Source organism: Patagioenas fasciata, chromosome 1, assembly GCF_037038585.1.
Source record: "Patagioenas fasciata isolate bPatFas1 chromosome 1, bPatFas1.hap1, whole genome shotgun sequence".
NCBI classification, from domain to species: Eukaryota; Metazoa; Chordata; class Aves; order Columbiformes; family Columbidae; genus Patagioenas; species Patagioenas fasciata.
In genome coordinates this window covers 1,460,849-1,480,905 of record NC_092520.1, presented here as the reverse complement: position 1 = coordinate 1,480,905, position 20,057 = coordinate 1,460,849, and the positions used below count along the sequence as shown (strand labels likewise).

The 20,057-nt window shown below is 52.3% G+C and overlaps 1 protein-coding gene and 1 long non-coding RNA gene across 5 annotated transcripts; one reads left to right on the top strand and one right to left on the bottom strand.

The window, feature by feature from the left end:
- Positions 1–581: 581 nt before the first annotated feature.
- LOC139828467 (uncharacterized) lies at positions 582–6,453 on the bottom strand. The gene is made up of 2 exons (XR_011740137.1): positions 3,243–6,453; positions 582–2,694 (listed from the first exon to the last, which is right to left on the bottom strand). It is a non-coding gene; the product is annotated as an uncharacterized lncRNA (long non-coding RNA).
- Positions 6,454–12,734: 6,281 nt separating this feature from the next.
- Positions 12,735–19,702, top strand: LOC136099783 (uncharacterized). Of its 4 annotated transcripts, none has more exons than XM_071809017.1 (5): positions 12,735–12,825; positions 13,362–13,523; positions 14,144–14,270; positions 14,894–15,001; positions 15,353–19,702. In XM_071809017.1, the coding sequence occupies exons 3-5, from the start codon at positions 14,144–14,146 to the stop codon at positions 17,824–17,826; spliced, it is 2,709 nt and encodes a 902-aa protein (XP_071665118.1). In that variant the 5' UTR covers positions 12,735–12,825; positions 13,362–13,523; the 3' UTR covers positions 17,827–19,702. The 4 variants fall into 4 exon arrangements, with proteins under 4 accessions (XP_071665118.1, XP_071665016.1, XP_065690417.2 ...); XM_065834345.2 differs by having other exon boundaries at positions 12,748–13,251; XM_071808915.1 differs by having other exon boundaries at positions 12,747–13,523.
- Positions 19,703–20,057: the final 355 nt, after the last annotated feature.

The following is a 20,057-nucleotide window of genomic DNA, read 5'->3' as shown; positions in this document are numbered from 1 at the left end:
CCCCTGAGGTGGGCACACACCGTCCAGCCCCATTGGGGATCTGTGGGGTGGTGGTGATGGAGAAGGTCCCCAGAGGTACCTGGTGGCCATGGTGGTGAAGGGCACCTTGAGATACCATGCGGTGTGGGGGAGGTCTGGGGTAAGGGGTCACTGGGTGCCCTGGGTCCCTCCCAGGATGGGCGGGGGGTGGCATTTGGGGTGCTGAGGTGTCACTGGGGTGCCAGACGGGGTCCGCAGGAGGTCTCAGGGATGGGGGGTCTCTGTGCTCCAGGAACAGATGGGGACTGGGCTGGGTGGATTGGGGATGTCCCTTCTAAGTGGGGCAGCACAAGTGCCCCATGAACGGCCCTGTCCTCGAGGAGGGGACAGGGGACGGGTTACCCATTCTACTGGGACCAGTACGGACAGCCTGAAGGGTCCTGGATTACCCTGGGACCCCGTTCCTCCTTTTGGTTTCTCCTCCCATCCATTCCCATGACCCTACCAGGAACGTCCCCTCTCCCCTTCACATGATGAGAAGTTTACTGTGACCATTAAACAAATAGTTCATGATTTCGCAAAAACCACCAAATCGCAGGGCAGAACATTACACCATATTTTAGTAGGATTAAGTTCACACCAAAATCCCCTTTATCTAATGGAGTAGAGATTGCGGGGGGCTGCCTGGGGGGTGTCCTGCCCTTCCTTCATCTCAGCCGGAGCGGCAGCAATGGGGCCCAGACAGGGGAACTGGGGAGCACTGGGGGTCTGATGAGTCGGGTTGGGGGTGGGCATCACCCTCCATCACCACTGGGCATGGCCCACAGGGGTGGTGAGAGCCTGGGGGGTTCAATCCAGTGGGGAAGCTGGGGGAATGCACAGCTGGGAGACCCTCACCTTGGAGACCCCTCACCATGGGGATCCCCCTGGAGGTGAGGGGGTGCAGACTGGGGACCTCCCATCCCATCCTGTCCCATCCCACCTGCCGGAGGGCTCTGGTGCTCCCCAGCCTCACCAAGCCCTGTCCTTGGCATAGTCATGGTTGTCTCTGGCAATGAACTGGGACATAACCCCCACCTCGAAGGAGCCGTCCTCATTTATCCACTGATAAACCTCCCCTTTCTGGGCAGACCGGATCAGCTACCTTCCTGTCTGTATTAATTTTTTGGGTTCATTCCCTACAATTCCTCCCTAAGGAAGGGAAAAGCTTTAACGCTCCTTCCTTGAGCAGGCAATGGAGGGGTTGAAATACGCTCCTCCCTTTCATCAGTATCTCATTCCAGAAATGCTCCAATGAGACTCACAATAAAGCTAATAGGCTGCTTCTGAATTGGGGCACTGGGAATGGCTGATGCCCTTTTCCACAGTTCATTTCTTCACTCCCGGCATCCTACTTGAGGGTCTTCGGTTGTATTTTCCCTTGGCTTTGTTTCTATCCCCTGTGGGGGTGTCTCCTTTTTTTGCCTTCCTCAACGAGTGGGTTTGGGGTCCGATTTTCCAGGTGCCAAATCTCCCCACCCCATTTCACAGGCGTGATATACAGTGTTGGGCGTTAAGTCTGCCCACGTAGGGACTGGGTTGTGGGGAGCATTGGGTCATAATCCATTCTGATGCTCTGTGCCTCTTGTAATTTCATCTCCTTTTGCAACTAGGTGGGGTTTAAGTATTGCCAGGGCTCCTCTTATTAGTTGTTTTCCCATTACATAATAAATTGTGGTGGGTGTCGGTGGCTCCTCTTTGGTGCACTGCTTGTGTGCAGGCAGTTTCTGTTACAGCTGTAGGGAGCTTGTCGAGAGATCTTATGGGCATCATGGAGGGTTCACCTCATGCCATAACATCTGCTCTGCCAGCCCAATAAGCTACTGGACCCCAAAAGCCGTTTGCTTTGTTTCCATTCAGTGGTATTTGGTCACCACCCCTTAGGCAGACTCAACACAAATATTCTGTTTCAGCTTCACCTGCCTTGCTGACATATTTTAATTGTAAATGTGGCCAACTGCACTAGATTACAGGGAGTGGTTTGCAAATGATACCATGGAGCTGCACCTCGAGGTCCTTGAGACTGTGCTAATGATAGGTCTGGATTCATATGCAGGGGGGTCTGAGAAAGACAAAGAATCATCCTCCTCCAGTTCACTGTCATCAGGGTCACCCAATATATTTCTATCCATTCTTCAGGGGACACAGTTTCCAAATCTGTAGATGTCAGGGTGACAAGGAACCCTTATAAGTATCATTTCAGTCTTCTCATCTATTTTCTGTTTCTTCTGCTTTTCTTCCTGTAACTGTTTCTGCAGCTGCTCAGTTCCCAAGGACAATAATCACTCAGCAGCTTTTCTGCCTCCTGTTTGCTCTCTCACATCTTGGTTTTCTCTATTTAGGATCTTCCTCTCCTCACAAGTGCTTGTGGGCAGGTGCTTAACATCCTGCAAATAATTCCTTTTCCCTTTCCATCCTTTGTACAGCCCCTGGCAACTTTTAGCTCTCCTTCCACAGCTTCCCAGTTGTGCCAGTTATTGGTATCATGAGCTCAGTCTTCTGAGAATTTGGGACTTGGAGTCACCCCATACGTCTGTAATCAGGGAGATCACCCGGCATCCTGCCGACTACACCAGTTTGTCACAAACCACTGATTCAGGGTCCTGCGGCGTTCGGATCACCTAAAGCAAAGTGCGACTTAACGGAGTTCGATGGCAAGGTTCACTCTAGTACGTCCTACATGGGGGAAGTATGCCAAGGAGAATTGGTGAGAGCTGTTTTAGGGTGATTTATACGTGGACAGATGTGAAAGGGTAGAGGGAGGCCATCCTGTTGGGTCACCAGGTTCAGAATGAAACCCATTGCTCTCTAAACTCCTTCTCAGAGAGAAGTCCAGGTGAGGCTGGATCCAAACTTAGACTCATATTTGGTTGTTGTTTCATGTCTAAAACGTGCAGAAGGGAAAACAGGTAAGGGATTCTATGAATTTACAGCCAAAGGATTGTATGTGCTCCCCTGATTCTCTGTATTGCTTGCCTCAGGTTTCAAAGTGTCATCATCCTGCATCTCAGCCTGCTTACCGCCCCTCCAGGGCCTGGTGCCAGGTCACTCAAAGTCTGGATCCCAGGTCTCTTGAAACAAATTCTCAGGCATCAAAGCTCATAGAAATAAACAATTAAATGGTGTGGAACAGCAGCACGGTCAGCTCGAGCTGGGTGCCTTCGCAGAGCTGCCAAGCCCAGCATACAAGTCCCTGGGTAATTGTACCCTCACAGACTATTTACCTGCCTCTCACGTGATGATTCAATCCAACAGTAATGTTTGAGTCTGGGGTCTTCTTGCTTCTCATCGGTCCTTTCACTGTCTTCATCTTGTTCAGCTGCAGAGGTCCCTTCCAATCCCTAATCTGTGATTCTGTGGTTTCATGCTGGCCTTGAAGACATTAATCCGGGTCACCTTGACCTCCTGCTGGAGACCATGGTGTCGGTCACAAACCAGTTCTCTTTTCTTCAGCACTCTGGTTAATATCCCCTTGTAGGAAACCCCTTTACTGCTTCTCACAGAGTATCCCATTTCTGACACCAGTTTAAATGTTCCCTCACACTCAGTGCGGGGAGGTCAAGATTAACTATTAAATACTCTGTGAGATAATTGAGACGAACGACAGTTACTCGAGAGGTTCAATTAAATCACTAATGTACTTAGAACTCTGAGGAATTACAGCAAATAGTGGCTTGGCAAAAGCTTGTAACTATACTACAAGACTTAACAAGACTTCAGCAACAAAAATCACAATGATATTGTCCTTCTGTGCCCAGAATAAAGCTAGAAACAGAGAGAGAAAAAGAGAGATAGGTATCAGAAGATGAGTAAGATTTCACCACTCCAAAGGTCAATCCCTCACCGCTCTCTGTAGTTCTGTAGGGTGCAGGCGCAACACAATGCGATGAGTGTCCCAAGTGGGAAGTTCTAAATACTTCAGTTCATTTGCATGCAAGATAGGAGAGGGTGGCTCAGCTCCTCCCTCTGCTGGCTCCTCATGCTGATTAAGGACATCGTTCCAGAAATGAGTCAGTGGTCCCAGAAGTGAGCTGGTTGGTCCTCTAGAGATGACTCGTGATTCCCCTGGTGACTCATGACCACTGTATGACCCTGCTTTTGTGCAAGCACAGGTAATGCCTTTATCTCTAAGGCTGGTGCCTTTGTTTTGCAAAGAGTGAGGGAGATACCACCCTGCCTCCACCGCACTACTCTCTTCCTCCCTGCCAGAAGCTGCAAAAACAACTGTTTAAGATATAACAAGGTGCATACATGCCCATCACCCCTGGGGGTGTTTGTCTTACTCAATGAGTGGGTCTTGGGTCCGATTTTCTGGCTACCAAATCATCCCATCACATTTCGCAGGCACAATCGACTGTTGTGCACTGAGTCGGCCCCAGCAGGGACTGGGATGCAGGGCCAGTGCAGCCTCATCACTCATTGTGGTCTGTTCTCTTCTCATTTCATCCTGTTTTGCAACTAGATGGGGTTCTGCATTTTATAATCAATTACTGTAGGTATCAGGATACCGGTGGCTCCTCTTTGATGCATGGCTTGTGTGCAGGCAGCTTTTGTCACAGCTGCAGGGAGCTCATCAAGAGATCTTATGGGTATCATGGAGGGTTCACCTCATACCAAAACATCTCTGCCAGCCCAAGAAGCTACTTAGCTGGCGATAGAACGGTATTCATCGGCTGGGTCAGCTGCTAAATTTAATCAAGCCCCTGGACTCCAAAAGCCAATTGTTTCATTTCCATTCAGCATTGTCTGCTCACTGTGACTTGGGCAGACTCACCACAAATATGATAGAGAGGTCCCAGCTTTCCAATCAAGCCAATTATCACAAGCCCGTTTTTCTGAGAATCTGGGTCTCGGATCCACCCCATGCCTGCACAACCAGCGATGTCACCCGCCCCCGCCATCCTGCCAACTACGCCACTTTGTCACAGAGCAGTGATTTAGGGTCCTGCTGGTCACAGAGTGGTGTTCAGATCACTTAAAGAAACAGAAATATAAGTTAATTCTAAGCAACTCATGCTATTAAAAAAGTACTTATTTAAGCCAAACGATTAACATAAAATTTAAATTGGGTTCCTCCAATGATATATGTAAAACTTGTAGGTTGAGATAAAGACCAATAATAGGATAGAAGAGGAAAGGAATAATGACAATGACAATGATGTAAGAATATACAAAACAAGCAAAGCACAGCACAATTGCTCACCACCCGCTGACCGATGCCCAGACTGTTCCCAAGCCGTGGTGCCCCCAGCAAACTCCCCTCAGTTTCTGCACTGACCATGACATCAGATGGTAAGGAACAGCCCTTTGGCCACTTTGTTTCAGCTGTCCCGGCTGTGCCCCCTCCCAGCTGGCAGGGCACCAGAACCTGAAAAATCCTTGACTGCTCAGCAACAAACAAAACATCCATGTATTAGCAACATTATTTTCATTCTTTATCCAAAACACAGCACTATACCAGCCACTAGTAAGAAAATTATCTCTGCCCCAAATAAAACCAGGACATCCCCCCACAGCAGCCCCCAGCGCCCCACAGGCCCCTCAGCAGCAGATTCAGGGGGTGCCGGGCTGCGGAGGCGGCTGCAGGCTGGGGGTGCCGTGGGTGCGCTGGTGAGCCAGCATGAGCCTCTCCTTCCAAAACCGCTTCTCGCAGACACCGCACTGGAAGGGCTTGGCCTCTGCCTGCCCACCCTCAATGGGGAAGGACCCCTCTCTCCTGCCATCCACCCACCAGCACCACCAGCGGACTCCAGTGCACCCACTGCTGGCTCTGCAGGTGCTGCTCACAGCTGCGGGTCTTGCTACACTTGCCATGAAAGTAGGGTGTCTCTCCAGTGTGGATGCGCTTGTGGATGATGAGGGTCTCCTTGCCACTGAAGGTCTTGCTTCAGTCAGAGCATGAGAAGGGCTTCTCCCAGTGTGGATGCACTGGTGGCTGATGAGGCTTAGCCCCGACAAGGGCAGCAGAAGATGTGCGGGGTGTCCCGGGGGTCTGAGCACCCGGCCCGGCCCCAGCCCAGCCCTTCCCAGCGCCGGGGCCGCCAGGGCCGGATCCAGGGGGCCCGGGCGGCTGGGACACGGAGCAGCGTGTCCGCGTTGCACGGGGGCCACGGGGCGAGCCGGGGAAAGGCCGGAGCGCCGGGGGGAGCCGGGCCCTAAGGGGAGTCCGGGGGGGTCCGGCAGGGCTGGGGGGCGGCCGGCGGAGGGGAGAGCACGGGAGAGGCCGTCGGGGCCGGGGTCCCCTCCCGGGGCCGCCCGCCGCCCCTACCTGCGCCGGGGCCGCGCCGCCAGCCCGGCACGGACAAAGGCGGCGCCGGGAGCCGCCGGCAGCGTCAGCCCGGGAGGGCCGCCCGCCGCCGGTGCAGCACGGGAGGTGTAGTCCTGCCGCTCCGCCCCGCTCGGCTCGGGGGGGCGGGCACCGGCAGCACCGCTGTGTCCTTGCGGCCCCTGTGAAAAACGTAATTATGATTCGTGCTAAAAGGGCGCAGCTGTTCTATTTGCATGGAAAGTTACAAAAAGGACATTATGAAAGTTACAAAAGACATTGCGATTGCTGATAAGACCCCCTCTTAACCAAATAAGGCATGGAGCTAAGACAAAGGAAATAACGGCTAAGCTTTGAGCAAGCTGTGTGGCTCATTGTAAACCTGGCTTGCTTTAAACAAACTGTAAGACTAATTGCGAAACTAGAAAGTAACAAGGTAAGAAGAAGACATGGAGGAAAGAGAGGAACTTCCTCCAGAATGAGCAGCTGCAAGAAGCACTCCTGAAAACCGCACGGGAAAGAACACGAAATACGGAAGAAATGAAAATAGGCTGAAACTAACCAAAATTCGGAACTCAAGGACAATAAAAGGGGCCAGTTTGGAGATCCTGGTGTGCGTGTTGGTGGAGTGCAGACTCCCTGCGTTCCCATGTGTATCTTGTGGGCGGCGTTCAACCCCCACATTCACACGCCAAGGCCCAACGTTCACACATCATACGTATGGGGGCAGTTTTCTGACCCGAGATATCATTCTCACTGGCCTGGGCTATCACTCCTTACACTCATAAAAACCATACTGCTGTATAACCTGCCCAAGGCCCTTTAGCTGGAACTGCTGTTCCCACATCTCCCCCTTTTTTGTTTTTGAACCCTGGGTTCACAGTGAGCGCAGCAAGGACCCTGGCTTTATTCTTATTTACATTCAGTATCATTCTTCAGATGATTCAGAGGACTACAAGAAAAAACATTACACAAGCACATCCAGTTCCCACAAGCCCCCACATACGCAGACTGAGGCCTGAAAACTGTCTTTTTGGGTCTAACCACTTTACGCTATTAGAAAATGTCATCCATTACGTCTTGCAGTGTTAATTCTTGCAAATCATGCAGTTGTTTTTGCAGGGCACTGGGTAAATCCTGAACCAGGTCTTCCACATTAGCTGAGAAATGATCTCTGGAAATGTTGTTTCACTTGAGTCCACTCATAGACGCTACAATTCCATTTCAACCGTGTTGCACCTAAATTCTTTTGAGTATATTCCCAAATGCAGTTGTATTCTGGTAGCCAAAGTGTTCTGTCCATCTCCTATCCACAACAGGGCTGCTTCACATATATTTATTGCAGAGGAGTGAACAGTTGTCGACTAGACTAGAAACAGGGTTTATACAATTATTTAGCACTACAACAACATAAAGTACAGCTTCAGATATCAGTTGAGGAAATTATTGTGGTACAGCAACCTAAGAATAATAAGGATCCACAACATGCATGTAGTCACTCATAAGAAACAAAACCAGAGGGTCCTCACATGAAATAATCACTTGCCTGGGTTAGACGAGGGCTCGTTCAAGGAAACACTCGGTTATTAACCACTCACCCAAACAAAGAGGTGAGGTGCTCTCAATCCCGGGAAGTCTCCTTAGATGGTGTTCCAGTCTAAGGAAGGGCTCCAGTCTAAGGAAAGGGCTCCAGTTCACAGACCCACTGCTCCAAGAAGACCAGTCAGAATTTTATAGTCTGGCCAGACATGGCTGTGGGCCTTACAACATGGGCCAGAAGCTTTGCAGCTTCTCTGGGCACCTTCTTTGTTGAGGATCCTGTCAACTGACTGAGGGTCTCACCCCTCCTGCCCCACGAGCTGGTGGAGGTGAAGTCACCCTGCCCTGGGGTAGGGGAGGATGTGACTGTCAGCACCTTGGCACCACCCTGGGTGTGTATGTGGGGACAGGCACAGTGGGGTGCTAAAGAGCCATCAACTGCCCCACTGAGGGCTCCAGATCTCAGGGGAATGTGCAACTGCCACACAATCCACCCTGTGACCACAGTCATCTGACAGGCTCCTTCGGAGGAGTGGTGCAGTCACCTCTTGTCTCCAAAGTCAAAAGAGGGCATTCTGTTGGTGAATATTAATGCCCACTGTGGATCATCATACCTTATGTGTCGTTTTCCTGTTATACATTATGATTACAAATCAACCTACTAATATAGAATAGAATAGAATAGAATAGAATAGAATAGAATAGAATAGAATAGAATAGAATAGAATAGAATAGAATAGAATAGAACGAATTACAACAATTACAGTTATTATCAAATACTGGAGGAGGCTGGTTAGCCATTCTGATAAGGAAAACAAATGCATTGAAAGCTTTTTCACCAATTAGTCCCCAGTTCCGATAATGTAAATCTGTACCATTCTGATACCCTGGTGCCTCTAATTTACAGGGGGCCCAGTAAAAATTCGAAACATCTCCCACAGTTACTTTAGACACCTTGCATGTTGGAATGTCAGCAGGAGGTTTCAGAGCAGAATTGTGACTTAGATCTCGGTGTTCAAGACCCAGAATGGAAATTAAAGTTAAATTGTCTTGAACTACCCCTCTATCGTCTCGTTGTTGATAAAACAAGTGAAGCTTCTCTGACATCATTAAACAATTGTTAATTGGCTTGTTAGAAACACGTGCAGGAGTGGTCTCAACAAAATACTGTTGTGTTTGATTAAATGTAATCTGACCCTTGCTCTCCAGCAACTGACCTGCTGGTGGTATCCCTGCATCATCTACCCAGTGTGTGTCATTGTTGGAGAGGAGCGTCAGGATCCCACCACATTATAGACCTGACAAGAGGCGGATCCACAATGTTAGCCCTATATACATGCTCTCCCTCTACGGTTGGACTCACGCCAAAACTGATCATCACGAAACAAAACCTTACTGCACTGTTGCAGGAGATGATAGCCAAACAGGCTAAGAAGGTGTTAATTGGAGTGAGGGGGTGCCTCAGGCTGCCGTCATAGTATTTGCGTTTTGTTGTAACTTCTTCAGCTGCCCCCAGGTAACATCACTGGCCTCTTCCTTTGATCTCTTCTGTTTCTTCATTGTCCTCTGCTGCAGGGACAGATGCTGCATCTCTGGCACTGGGTCCTGTTGTTAGCAATCAGGACACATAACCACGGGCGTAGTTATATGTGGTGCTTTATTTCAGCATTGGGAAACCAGGGGTTCGCACCCAAAGCTGGCTTCGCCGGTCAGTTTAAGTTACACACTATTTATACAGTCCATTCACATACATATTCATATATTCATTAGGATACGTAACAGTTACTCAACATTGATTGTAACATCGATTGCAACACCTTGGAACTACTTTGATCATGCGCAGTGTCCCCTGGTGGTCTTTCAGGGGGTCTTCAGGATGAAGTAAGTAGTCTTCATCGCTTCTGTCCTTTTCACCTTTGGGTACTACACATGCGTACTACTTCTATAGTTAAATAACTGCTGACTTGCTCAACCTCCGGAGATACTGTATATACTTCTTCTCATTCTATGTGTATTTGGGCTAAGATAAAAGCTAGGTTGATAAGATAAGAGTATATTTGAATCCCTTGTTAGGTAAAACACGATATGCTTGAACATCCTTTCAGGGACAGTTTGCAAAACTGATTCATCCTTTCAGGAACATTTTGTCCATCACGAGAGCAGTCTTTTTAGTGACTCTCTTTACAGGATCAACCGATGCTGCCATGGGTTCACCATCTCTTGATTTATTTCCAAAGTCTAAGTCACTGTTGATGAGGTTGGTTAGCATTCAAGGGCTGCTTCTTCCAAGCTCGAGATCAGAGCATCCCAACAGGTAGGAAGTCAAGGAAGGGAGCCAGGAGACCTGCTTGGTTAAAGAGAGAACTGCTGGGCAAACTCAAGTGGAAGAGGAGAGTCTACAGATCATGGAAGGAGGGGCTGGCAACTTGGGAAGGATATAAGGCTGTTGTCAGAGGAGGTACCTTGCAGGTGCTGTTGTGTCTGGACAAATCCTTTCTTAGTGAAGTACAAAATTGGCCCTGCTTTGCAGATGTCTGTAATGTCTCTGCATTACGCTTGGACCATTGTTTTCCCAGTCAGTTCCATCCTTCCCAGCAAAATACAAGCCAGACTTTATCTTGCAAATGTTTAGTGTAGTCTGCAGCTGCTTTTGGTGAATATAAGCAGGACTTTACAGCTTAAAATTTTAGTAAATCTAGTCTACCAATAACATGAATCAAAGAGTATATTAAAAATCATACAACCTTATCTTTCTAAAAAATCCATTACATTTGGTGTGCATCTACTTAAGTTAAAGAATTAATATTGAACTTGAATTGGGCTCATCTAGTGACCTCTGAGTAGTAAACCCATTGCCACAGAGCTCACTTATTTAGCAGGGAGAGCTCAAAGTGAGCTCATCCAGGATGTTGTATTTATAGAATGAAGTGGTTGACTCGTACTCAAATTGCATACAGTAGGAAAAGTCTGCACGAGACTCCCTGTGCCCACAAGCCACCAGCACTCAGTGTGCCATTCTACTTCCTTGTGGGTTTCCTGAAGGGAGTTCTGGGCCTGACTGCGGCTCAGGTCCTTCCCTCCTCTGGATCCTGGACCAAACTGCTGCTGGTTTGGCTGGGGGAGGTCGAGTGCATCCACCACACTCAAGCAATCCCCATACTATAGAATGCATGACCAAAGTGGTCCATGAGCCTAGAAGTCTTCGGTGCTTTCAGAGGGGTGGTGGGGGTAAGGAAGTGCACTTGCCACACATCCACCCCATGACCACAGTCACAACTCACCTGGCTGGCTTACAGTCAACTGGGACCTCTTCAGATCCCCAGGAGTGTGGGAAAACCACAGAGACAGGTCTCGCTATGACATCAGCTGGCTCTTTAAGTACGCTTAGGTGAATCCCATCAGGCTCCATCAACCTGTAGAGATCTAGCCGGAGCAGTAAATCCTGCATATGTTCTGAACTGATTTGGATTATTGTTCTGGCAGCCACAGTTCTCTAGCCCAGGGCTATGGGGGTCCCAGAACCCATCTTCAGTGTTGAAGACCAAGGCAAGGAAAGCATGAATCACCTCAGCTTTGTCTATCTCCCTGTTAATGAGGTGACCATGGATATCAAGTTATGGGCCAATGTTATTTCCAAGAAGGTCATCTAGTCCAACCCCTGCCATGAGCAGGGACATCTTCACCCAGATCACATTGCTCAGAGCTCCGTCCAGCCTGGCCTGGGATGTCTCCAGAGACAGGGCATCCATCACCTCTCCACACAAACTGTTCCGGTACTTTACCACCCTCATTGTAAAAACGCCTTCCTCATGCCTGAACCTGAATCTCCCTCCTTTAGTTTAAAACCATCACCCCTTGTCCTATTGCAACAGGCCCTGCTCAAAGGTCTGTACCCATCTTTCTTATTGGCCTCTTTTAAGTACAGTATGGCAGTCGCACATCTCCCTGAGATCCAGAGCCTGCAGTGGGGCAGTTCATGGCTCTTTTAGCACCTTTTATGCCCCACTGTGCCTGTCCCCATATACTCGCCCATGGTGGTACCAAGGTGCTTATAATCACCTCCTCCCCTACCTCAGGGCAGGGTGACTTCACCTCCACAGCTGGTGCGGCAGGAGGGGTGGGAACCTTGGTCAGTTTACAGGGTCATTAACAGGATAACACCCCAGCACAGGGTTAATGTTCTTAATTGCTCTGTTCTGATAGCCAAGGACATTCTGAGCGCTCTGCCCACAGGTGTGAGGCACCGAGGAAGGGGGCATGGATGGGGCAGAGCCTGACTGACATCCAGACTGAGCAACAGGAGTATTCCGCCCCATTAGCCTCGTGCTTCATATTTGAGGAGAGTCGGGACCTTCCAGATTTCTCTCTTTCCTCTCAGGCATTTCTCACTCTTGGTTTTTTGCTGGAGCCGGGGGACATTTAGTCTGGCCTTTTATCATTTTGCAGAAGCCTTTGAGCTTTTCTGACTTTTTCCTCTCTTTTCTCTTTCTGGGATCAGCTTTGGGACCCGGTGCTGTCTCCTGGGACTGGCTGCTCAGCGTGTTCATGAGGAATTACAGTGAGTATGTTTTCTTTCTAATTTATATATATATTTACTACTAGTGTATTAGTATTTTGTTATTTTATTGCACTGTGCTTATCTCAACCCAAGATTCTCCCTTCCCTTTCGATTTTCTCCCCTATCAGAGACAACTCAGTACCCTGACAGCCCCTCCCACCCCCCGCCTGCTCTGCCCCGGCGTGTCCCGCCGTGTCTCGGTGCCCCCGAGCCCAGGACTCCATTTCCAGGGCACCCGTGTGGCCAGGGCTGGCGGGCAGGGCCAGGGGCCGCAAGGCCACAGCGGTGCTGCCGGTGCCCGCCCCCCCGAGCCGAGCGGGGCGGAGCGGCAGGACTACACCTCCCGTGCTGCACCGGCGGCGGGCGGCCCTCCCGGGCTGACGCTGCCGGCGGCTCCCGGCGCCGCCTTTGTCCGTGCCGGGCTGGCGGCGCGGCCCCGGCGCAGGTAGGGGCGGCGGGCGGCCCCGGGAGGGGACCCCGGCCCCGACGGCCTCTCCCGTGCTCTCCCCTCCGCCGGCCGCCCCCCAGCCCTGCCGGACCCCCCGGACTCCCCTTAGGGCCCGGCTCCCCCCGGCGCTCCGGCCTTTCCCCGGCTCGCCCCGTGGCCCCCGTGCAACGCGGACACGCTGCTCCGTGTCCCAGCCGCCCGGGCCCCCTGGATCCGGCCCTGGCGGCCCCGGCGCTGGGAAGGGCTGGGCTGGGGCCGGGCCGGGTGCTCAGACCCCCGGGACACCCCGCACATCTTCCTGGTGCCCTTGTGGGGCACCGGAGGAAGATTTGGGTACTCGGGAGCTTCTGAAACACCTTTCTTTTCGTGGCTCTTTCTCGGCTTTGCCCGAAGCTGGCCGTGTTGTTGGGCGACACTCTTTGGGTTGGTCCTTTTCCCAGTAGCTGTGAAGGCTCGGGGTGCAGGGAAGGCAGCTGTGGGCAGGTGAGAGAACTTGTGCCCCTGATTTCTTAATGAAATTGTTGTGCTTGCAGGGACCATCAGCACTCCCTGTGCTGGTGCGGCTGGTGACGGGACAGGCAGCTCGTGTGGAATCCAGAGCATCCCGTCTCCCTCTTCCCGGATCAAAACCTGCAGGGGCCTCCATCTCCCCGCCGAGAGCAGCGACGCGCCGGGCTCCAGGCTGCTGCGGCAAGGTGGGGGTCAGGCACGGCCCCGGCTCTGGGGACACCGCGGGCTGGGGTTGCCGTAGTTGGTGCCGTGGTGCAGCAGCAGCAGCAAAAGACCCGTGGTCTGGGTTGGTGTGGGGCATTTTGGGACAGATGTGGTTTGAGACCCGGTGCGGTGCAGGGTGCTCCCGTTCCTGCCCGCTGAGCCGCACCAGGGGCAGGGGCAGGCAGGAGCGTGCCTGCTGCCAGGCCTCGGGCCAGGCCTTGTGTCACGGTGCTGTGCCCGGTCCTGGTGGGTGATCAGGTTTGTGGCATGGGTGTGGGACAGGGCACAGTCCCCACTGCTCTGGTGTGGGTTCCTAATCTGGCAGGAGCAGGGGAAACCTGCCTGTAAGCCTGCCAGCCCTGCCCCTCTCCTGGCACAGCTGGTGGGCTGTGTGAGCCCCCCTGCTGTGTGACCCAACTGTGCCAAAGCTGCCCCTCTGCCCTCGTCCTTCCCTTGCACAGAATGCTCTCCCAGCGCTACCCTCGGGATGCCAGAGTCCCCGGTGCCAGCAAGGCCCTGCTCGGCAGCAGCAGGATTTTGGCAGAGGTGTTTAGCAACCATGCGGTGGGGTGTGCTGAGCCGGGTGTGCTTCTTGCTGCAGATGTCGGTGGCGTTTGAGGACGTGGCGCTCTACTTCTCCCCCGAGGAGTGGGCAAAGCTGTCGGGCTGTCAGCGGCAGCTCTACCGGGAGGTGATGCTGGAGAACTACGAGATGGTCGCCTCGCTGGGTGAGGACTCTCTGGTGATGTTGGGCTGGGGTTGTGCTGGGATTCACCTCTTTAACTGAGCTGGGGACCTTGAAAAGGAAAATCCAGCTGGTCTCCATTGCTGCCAGAGTGGTTCCAACTGCAGGTTTGACCCTGCCAGGCAGCCTCCTGTGGAGAGCGGTCCTGGGAGAGAGGATGGGATGGAATAGCCTATTTTAGTGTTAAGAGACCCGGTGGGGTCACCTAGTCTAAATGTGTGACCACAAACTGCAGCGTGTTGTGAAGGGCGTTGACCAAATGTCTCTCCAACAGGGACAGTCTTGGGGCATCCACTGCCTGTCCAGGCAGCCTGTTCCAGGGTTTGACCACCCCCTCAGCACAGAAATGCTTCCTCACACCCAGTCTAAACCTCCCAGGCGCAGCTCTGAGCTGTTCCCAGGTGTCCTGTGTGCAGCAGAGTGGCCGAGGTGACGGGGGCGAGGCGAGAGGAGGCTGTAGGGGCAGGGATGTGGGGGCTGAAGCCGCAGCCTGGCAGGGGCAGGAGAGAGGAGCGGGGTGGGGGGGATGCTGGGGCTGTGGGTGCGGGGCCGGTGCTGCTGTCCCGGCAGTGCGGGAGAGGGGGCTTCTCTCTGTGCCCCGGACAGGCTGGGCCAGCGACAAACCAGAGATCATCTGCAAGATGGAGCGAGAAGAGACACCGTGCGTGCCTGAGCCCCCTTGGGAACGGCAGAGGCACGAGACACCTGTGCCAGGTGGGTACCAGGGGTATGGTAGGGGCCTGGGGGGCTCAACTGGCACCGTCCCCTTGCTCCAGGTGATCCATGTGCCTGGAAGGGTGTGAGGCTGGCAGGGTGTCCATGCCGCTCCCCATGGGGAGAGGTCCTACGTGCCTGTCCTGTCCCTGGCAGTGTCCCTGTTCTCTCCTCCCCAGCAGCCATCAGTCGTGGGATGCACTGGGAGACTGAGGGGATTCCTGAGAGGCTGACAGGAGGGTGCTGGAGACCTGGTGTTTTTTAAAGTGACAGACTGGATGGCAAATAGTTCTCAGGGACCGTATTTTAAGATAAAAGTCTCAGATTCTCTTTGCTCCTGTCTCTGAACAGTGATATCACTCCTGGAAGACCTGCCTAGCTACCATCCCCAGGAAACCTGCCCAGCTCCAGGCAACAGGGAAGCCGTCACCTCCACCTGCCGAGGCACATGCAGTACTCCCCAGGACCAGCGTGCCGGGAATGAGAGCAGCTCCGAGCACTCAGGGACGCCAAACTCAGCCGGGATGTGTCAGGGGGGCCTGGCGTTCAGCCAGCCGGGCGGCAGCCAGGGGGCCCAGTTAGGGAACCTCCACCTCCCCCCCCTCCCAGAACAGACACCGTTACTGAAGAGCCCACCCAGGTGCTCCAAGTGCAACAAGAGCTTCAAGAACCAGGTGGCACTGGATGTCCACATAGCAAGGCACATGCGTGAGCGTCCCTTCCTCTGCACTGACTGTGGCAAGAGCTTCAGGAAGAAGAAGAGCCTCATCATCCACCAGCGCATCCACACCGGGGAGAAGCCCTTTACCTGCTCCAACTGTGGCAAAAGCTTCAGGGATAAGAGGAAGCTCATAATCCATGAGCGCATCCACACAGGGGAAAAGCCCTTCAGCTGCACCGACTGTGGCAAGAGCTTTGTCCAAAGATCACACCTGCTCCGTCACCAGCGCATCCACACTGGGGAGAAGCCCTTCACCTGCAAGGACTGTGGCAAGAGCTTTGTCCAAAGATCAAACCTGCTCCGTCACCAACGCATCCACACTGGGGAGAAGCCCTTTGCTTGTGTCGACTGTAGCAAATGCTTCAGGAAGAAGTCAGCTCTTGTCACCCACCAGCTCATGCACACTGGGGAGAAGCCATTTGCCTGCACAGATTGTAGCAAGAGCTTCAGGCAGAAGAGGAGCCTCTTCATCCACCAGCGAATCCACACCGGGGAGAAGCCCTTCACCTGCACTGAGTGTGGCAAGAGCTTCAACGAGAAGAAGGGCTTCATCATCCACCAGCGCATCCACACTGGGGAGAAGCCCTTTGCTTGCGTCGACTGTAGCAAATGCTTCAGGAAGAAGTCAGCTCTTGTCACCCACCAGCGAATCCACACTGGGGAGAAGCCCTTCACTTGCACCGACTGTGGCAAGAGCTTCAACGAGAAGAAGGGCTTCATCATCCACCAGCGCATCCACACTGGGGAGAAGCCCTTTGCTTGCGTCGACTGTAGCAAATGCTTCAGGAAGAAGTCAGCTCTTGTCACCCACCAGCGAATCCACACTGGGGAGAAGCCCTTCACTTGCACCGACTGTGGCAAGAGCTTCAACGAGAAGAAGGGCTTCATCATCCACCAGCGCATCCACACTGGGGAGAAGCCCTTTGCTTGCGTCGACTGTAGCAAATGCTTCAGGAAGAAGTCAGCTCTTGTCACCCACCAGCGCATCCACACCGGGGAGAAGCCCTTCACTTGCACTGACTGTGGCAAGAGCTTCAACGAGAAGAAGGGCTTCATCATCCACCAGCGCATCCACACTGGGGAGAAGCCCTTTGCCTGCACTGACTGTAGCAAGAGCTTTGTCTGCAGGGACAGCCTGCTGAGTCACCAGCGCATCCACACAGGGGAGAAACCCTTTGCCTGCACCAACTGCAGCAAGAGCTTCAGGCAGAAGAAGAAACTCATCATCCACCAGCGCATCCACACCGGGGAGAAACCCTTCACCTGCACTGAGTGTGGCAAGAGCTTTATTGAAAGGCAGAACCTGCTGAGTCACCAGCGCATCCACACTGGGGAGAAGCCCTTCACCTGCACCGACTGTGGCAAGAGCTTTGTCCGGAGGCAGCACCTGATGAGTCACCAGAGCATCCACACTGGGGAGAAGCCCTTCACTTGCACCGACTGTGGCAAGAGCTTTGTCCGGAGGCAGCACCTGATGAGTCACCAGAGCGTCCACACTGGGGAGAAGCCCTTCACCTGCACCGACTGTGGCAAGAGCTTTGTCCGGAGGCAGCACCTGATGAGTCACCAGAGCATCCACACTGGGGAGAAGCCCTTCACCTGCACCGACTGTGGCAAGAGCTTTGTCCGGAGGCAGCACCTGATGAGTCACCAGCGCATCCACACTGGGGAGAAGCCCTTCACCTGCACCGACTGTGGCAAGAGCTTTGTCCGGAGGCAGCACCTGATGAGTCACCAGAGCATCCACACTGGGGAGAAGCCCTTTGTCTGCACCAACTGCAGCAAGAGCTTCAGGGAGAAGAAGAACCTCATCATCCACCAGCGCATCCACACCAGGGAGAAGCCCTTGCTTGCAACCAATACGGCAAGAGCTGGAAGGGAGAAGAAGCACCTGAAGAGACACCAGCAGGTGCACCAGAGCCGGGGGGTTGAGCCGGCATATGTCCAGGGGTGTCCGTCCCCAGCAGGGGGGCAGGCAGAGGCCAAGCCCTTCCAGTGCGGTGTCTGCGAGAAGCGGTTTTGGAAGGAGAGGCTCATGCTGGCTCACCAGCGCACCCACGGCACCCCCAGCCTGCAGCCGCCTCCGCAGCCCGGCACCCCCTGAATCTGCTGCTGAGGGGCCTGTGGGGCGCTGGGGTCTTCTGTAGGGGCAAGTCCTGTTTTAGTTGGGATAATTTTCTTCCTAGTAGCTGGTATAGTGCTGCGTTTTGGATTGAGAATGAGAAGAATGTTGCTAATACCTGGATGTTTTGAATTGTTACTGAGCAGTCAAGAGAGAGAGAAGGAAAACTAAGATATCAAAGAGAGAGAGAGAGACAGTAAGATATCACCACTCCACAAGCCGATGGATCCCTCAACGTCCTCTGCAGGTGGGGGGTAGGCATTAAAGATTTGGGTACATGCCGCCACCTCGTGTCATGCATGAGGTCACCTTATAACCTACTTCATTTACATGTGGGACAGAAGAGGGCGGTTCCTGCCTCCCTTTGATCTTCATGCTAATTAGGAAGGGTGTATGGGAATTACGGAAGATTGTCGAGGAGGAGAAAGGTAAACAGGCTCAAGTGACCCGCAGCTGGGGTATAAACAAAGCACATACATCACACTAATTGTTTTACTGACCTTGTGTGCTTGACAAGTAGAACCTCTGTGTGAGATAACACAGGCCTGAGAGAAACCCTGTAGTGCTTTATCATGTCTGAGATTCCTGCTTTGTTTTGAGAAGGAGCAGAGCACAAGCTGCATCTGCTCCGAGCTTTTAAATATAGGTGAGCGTAGCTGGCCTAACGATCTTCCAGCAGGGCTGAACTTACCAGCACCTGCGTCCCCGCTTACGCCGCCTCCGCCTGGGAGCTCAGGTGTGGCTACGGAGATCCCCCAGTACAGAGGTAACTAAAATAAAACTTGCTCTTTACAATTACATTTGTGGCCTCTGGCTCTTCTCACGACGTGCCTGTGCTTGTGCACACAAAGGGTCTTCTGGAAATGGGTCTGGGGTCTTCACACTAGGAGAAAGTTCACAGTACTGACCACAAGTGAGTTGTTTGGCCCCTCAGGGGTGGTTTCTTCTGGTAACTGGTTGTCTGACAGATGGTTCATCTCCATCATCCCAATTAGAACATGAGGCCTTCACAGCAGCACTGTTAATTGCCTCTATATATTTCAAGGTATCCGCCTCCAGGGCCATCTATCTTTTCCGTCTAAAGTATCAATCACAAAACATTGGGAAAGATAAGAGAAGGTGTCTGCCTCCACAGCCATCTCTCTTTTCCTCCCAAAGTAACAAAAACCAGGTGTTTAAGGCATAACATAGCCCTTTGTTGTGCTTAGGATGGGGGGCGTGCTTCAAGGTTGTCACAGATGTACGGTGCAGGGTCGCAGATGCTGCTTTGGGCGACCATTCTCTTTGACCCTAGCACCTCAGGGGACTCCCAGCTCGCCATCTCAGTTACTGGTATGATACAAGTGGAAACAAAAAACGCTTTACTCATTTTTGGCTTTTCACAAATGTCACAAATAATGATGATTTGGGATGGCGTGGATGCAGCTGCACGTGGAGTAACCAAGTGGGGGCCTGGAATTGTACCTACGGGGTAAAAAATTGTGCAGCAACAAAAACAAGACTAATGGGAAGAGCATTTGGAACTTGGTCAACCACCTGTCATGAGAGCCCCTATGGAGGTAAATGGAGTCCCTTTTCAAATGGTGCCTGCGCCCTGCAAGGCCATTATTGGATTTGTGGATTTTCCAACATTGCGTGGTTCTTGATTACTTGTTAGGCAAAGAAAAGTGGGTCTGTGGTAAACTAAATGATTCTAACTGTTGTTTAAAGATTGACAATGGCCAAGTTGTTAAGCAAATCACCACGGGAATACGAAAGCTAGCCTGTGTTCCTGTCCAACCCAGGAAGAGTTGGGAAACCAAACCCTCCTCTTGGCTTCCAAGTGCCCTGTGGATTAAATGCATTGTTTTATAAGTTATGTGGTGTTATATTGTTGTTACTCCTTCCCTGTTTAATTCACTGAAATATCCAAGTATAGACGCTTCACCGCAGGGTGATGTTATACCAGGCTAAGCCTGAATCCACAGTTATACAGACTGTATAAAATTATGCTCTTTTCCTTACTTACCTGGTTTTGCTACTTTCCTGCCATAACGGACAGAGAAGCAGCAACCTTGAGCCACGGGGTGGTGTCAGGTACGATATTTTCAGTTAAATGTCTCAAAGTTTGTTTGCGGTGAACAGCTATGTCGTGACACCGGCCTGGCCACAAGTCACAGAGAACCTGCCCAGCTCCAGGCAACGGGGGCCTTGCCTGGCTACAAGCGATCACC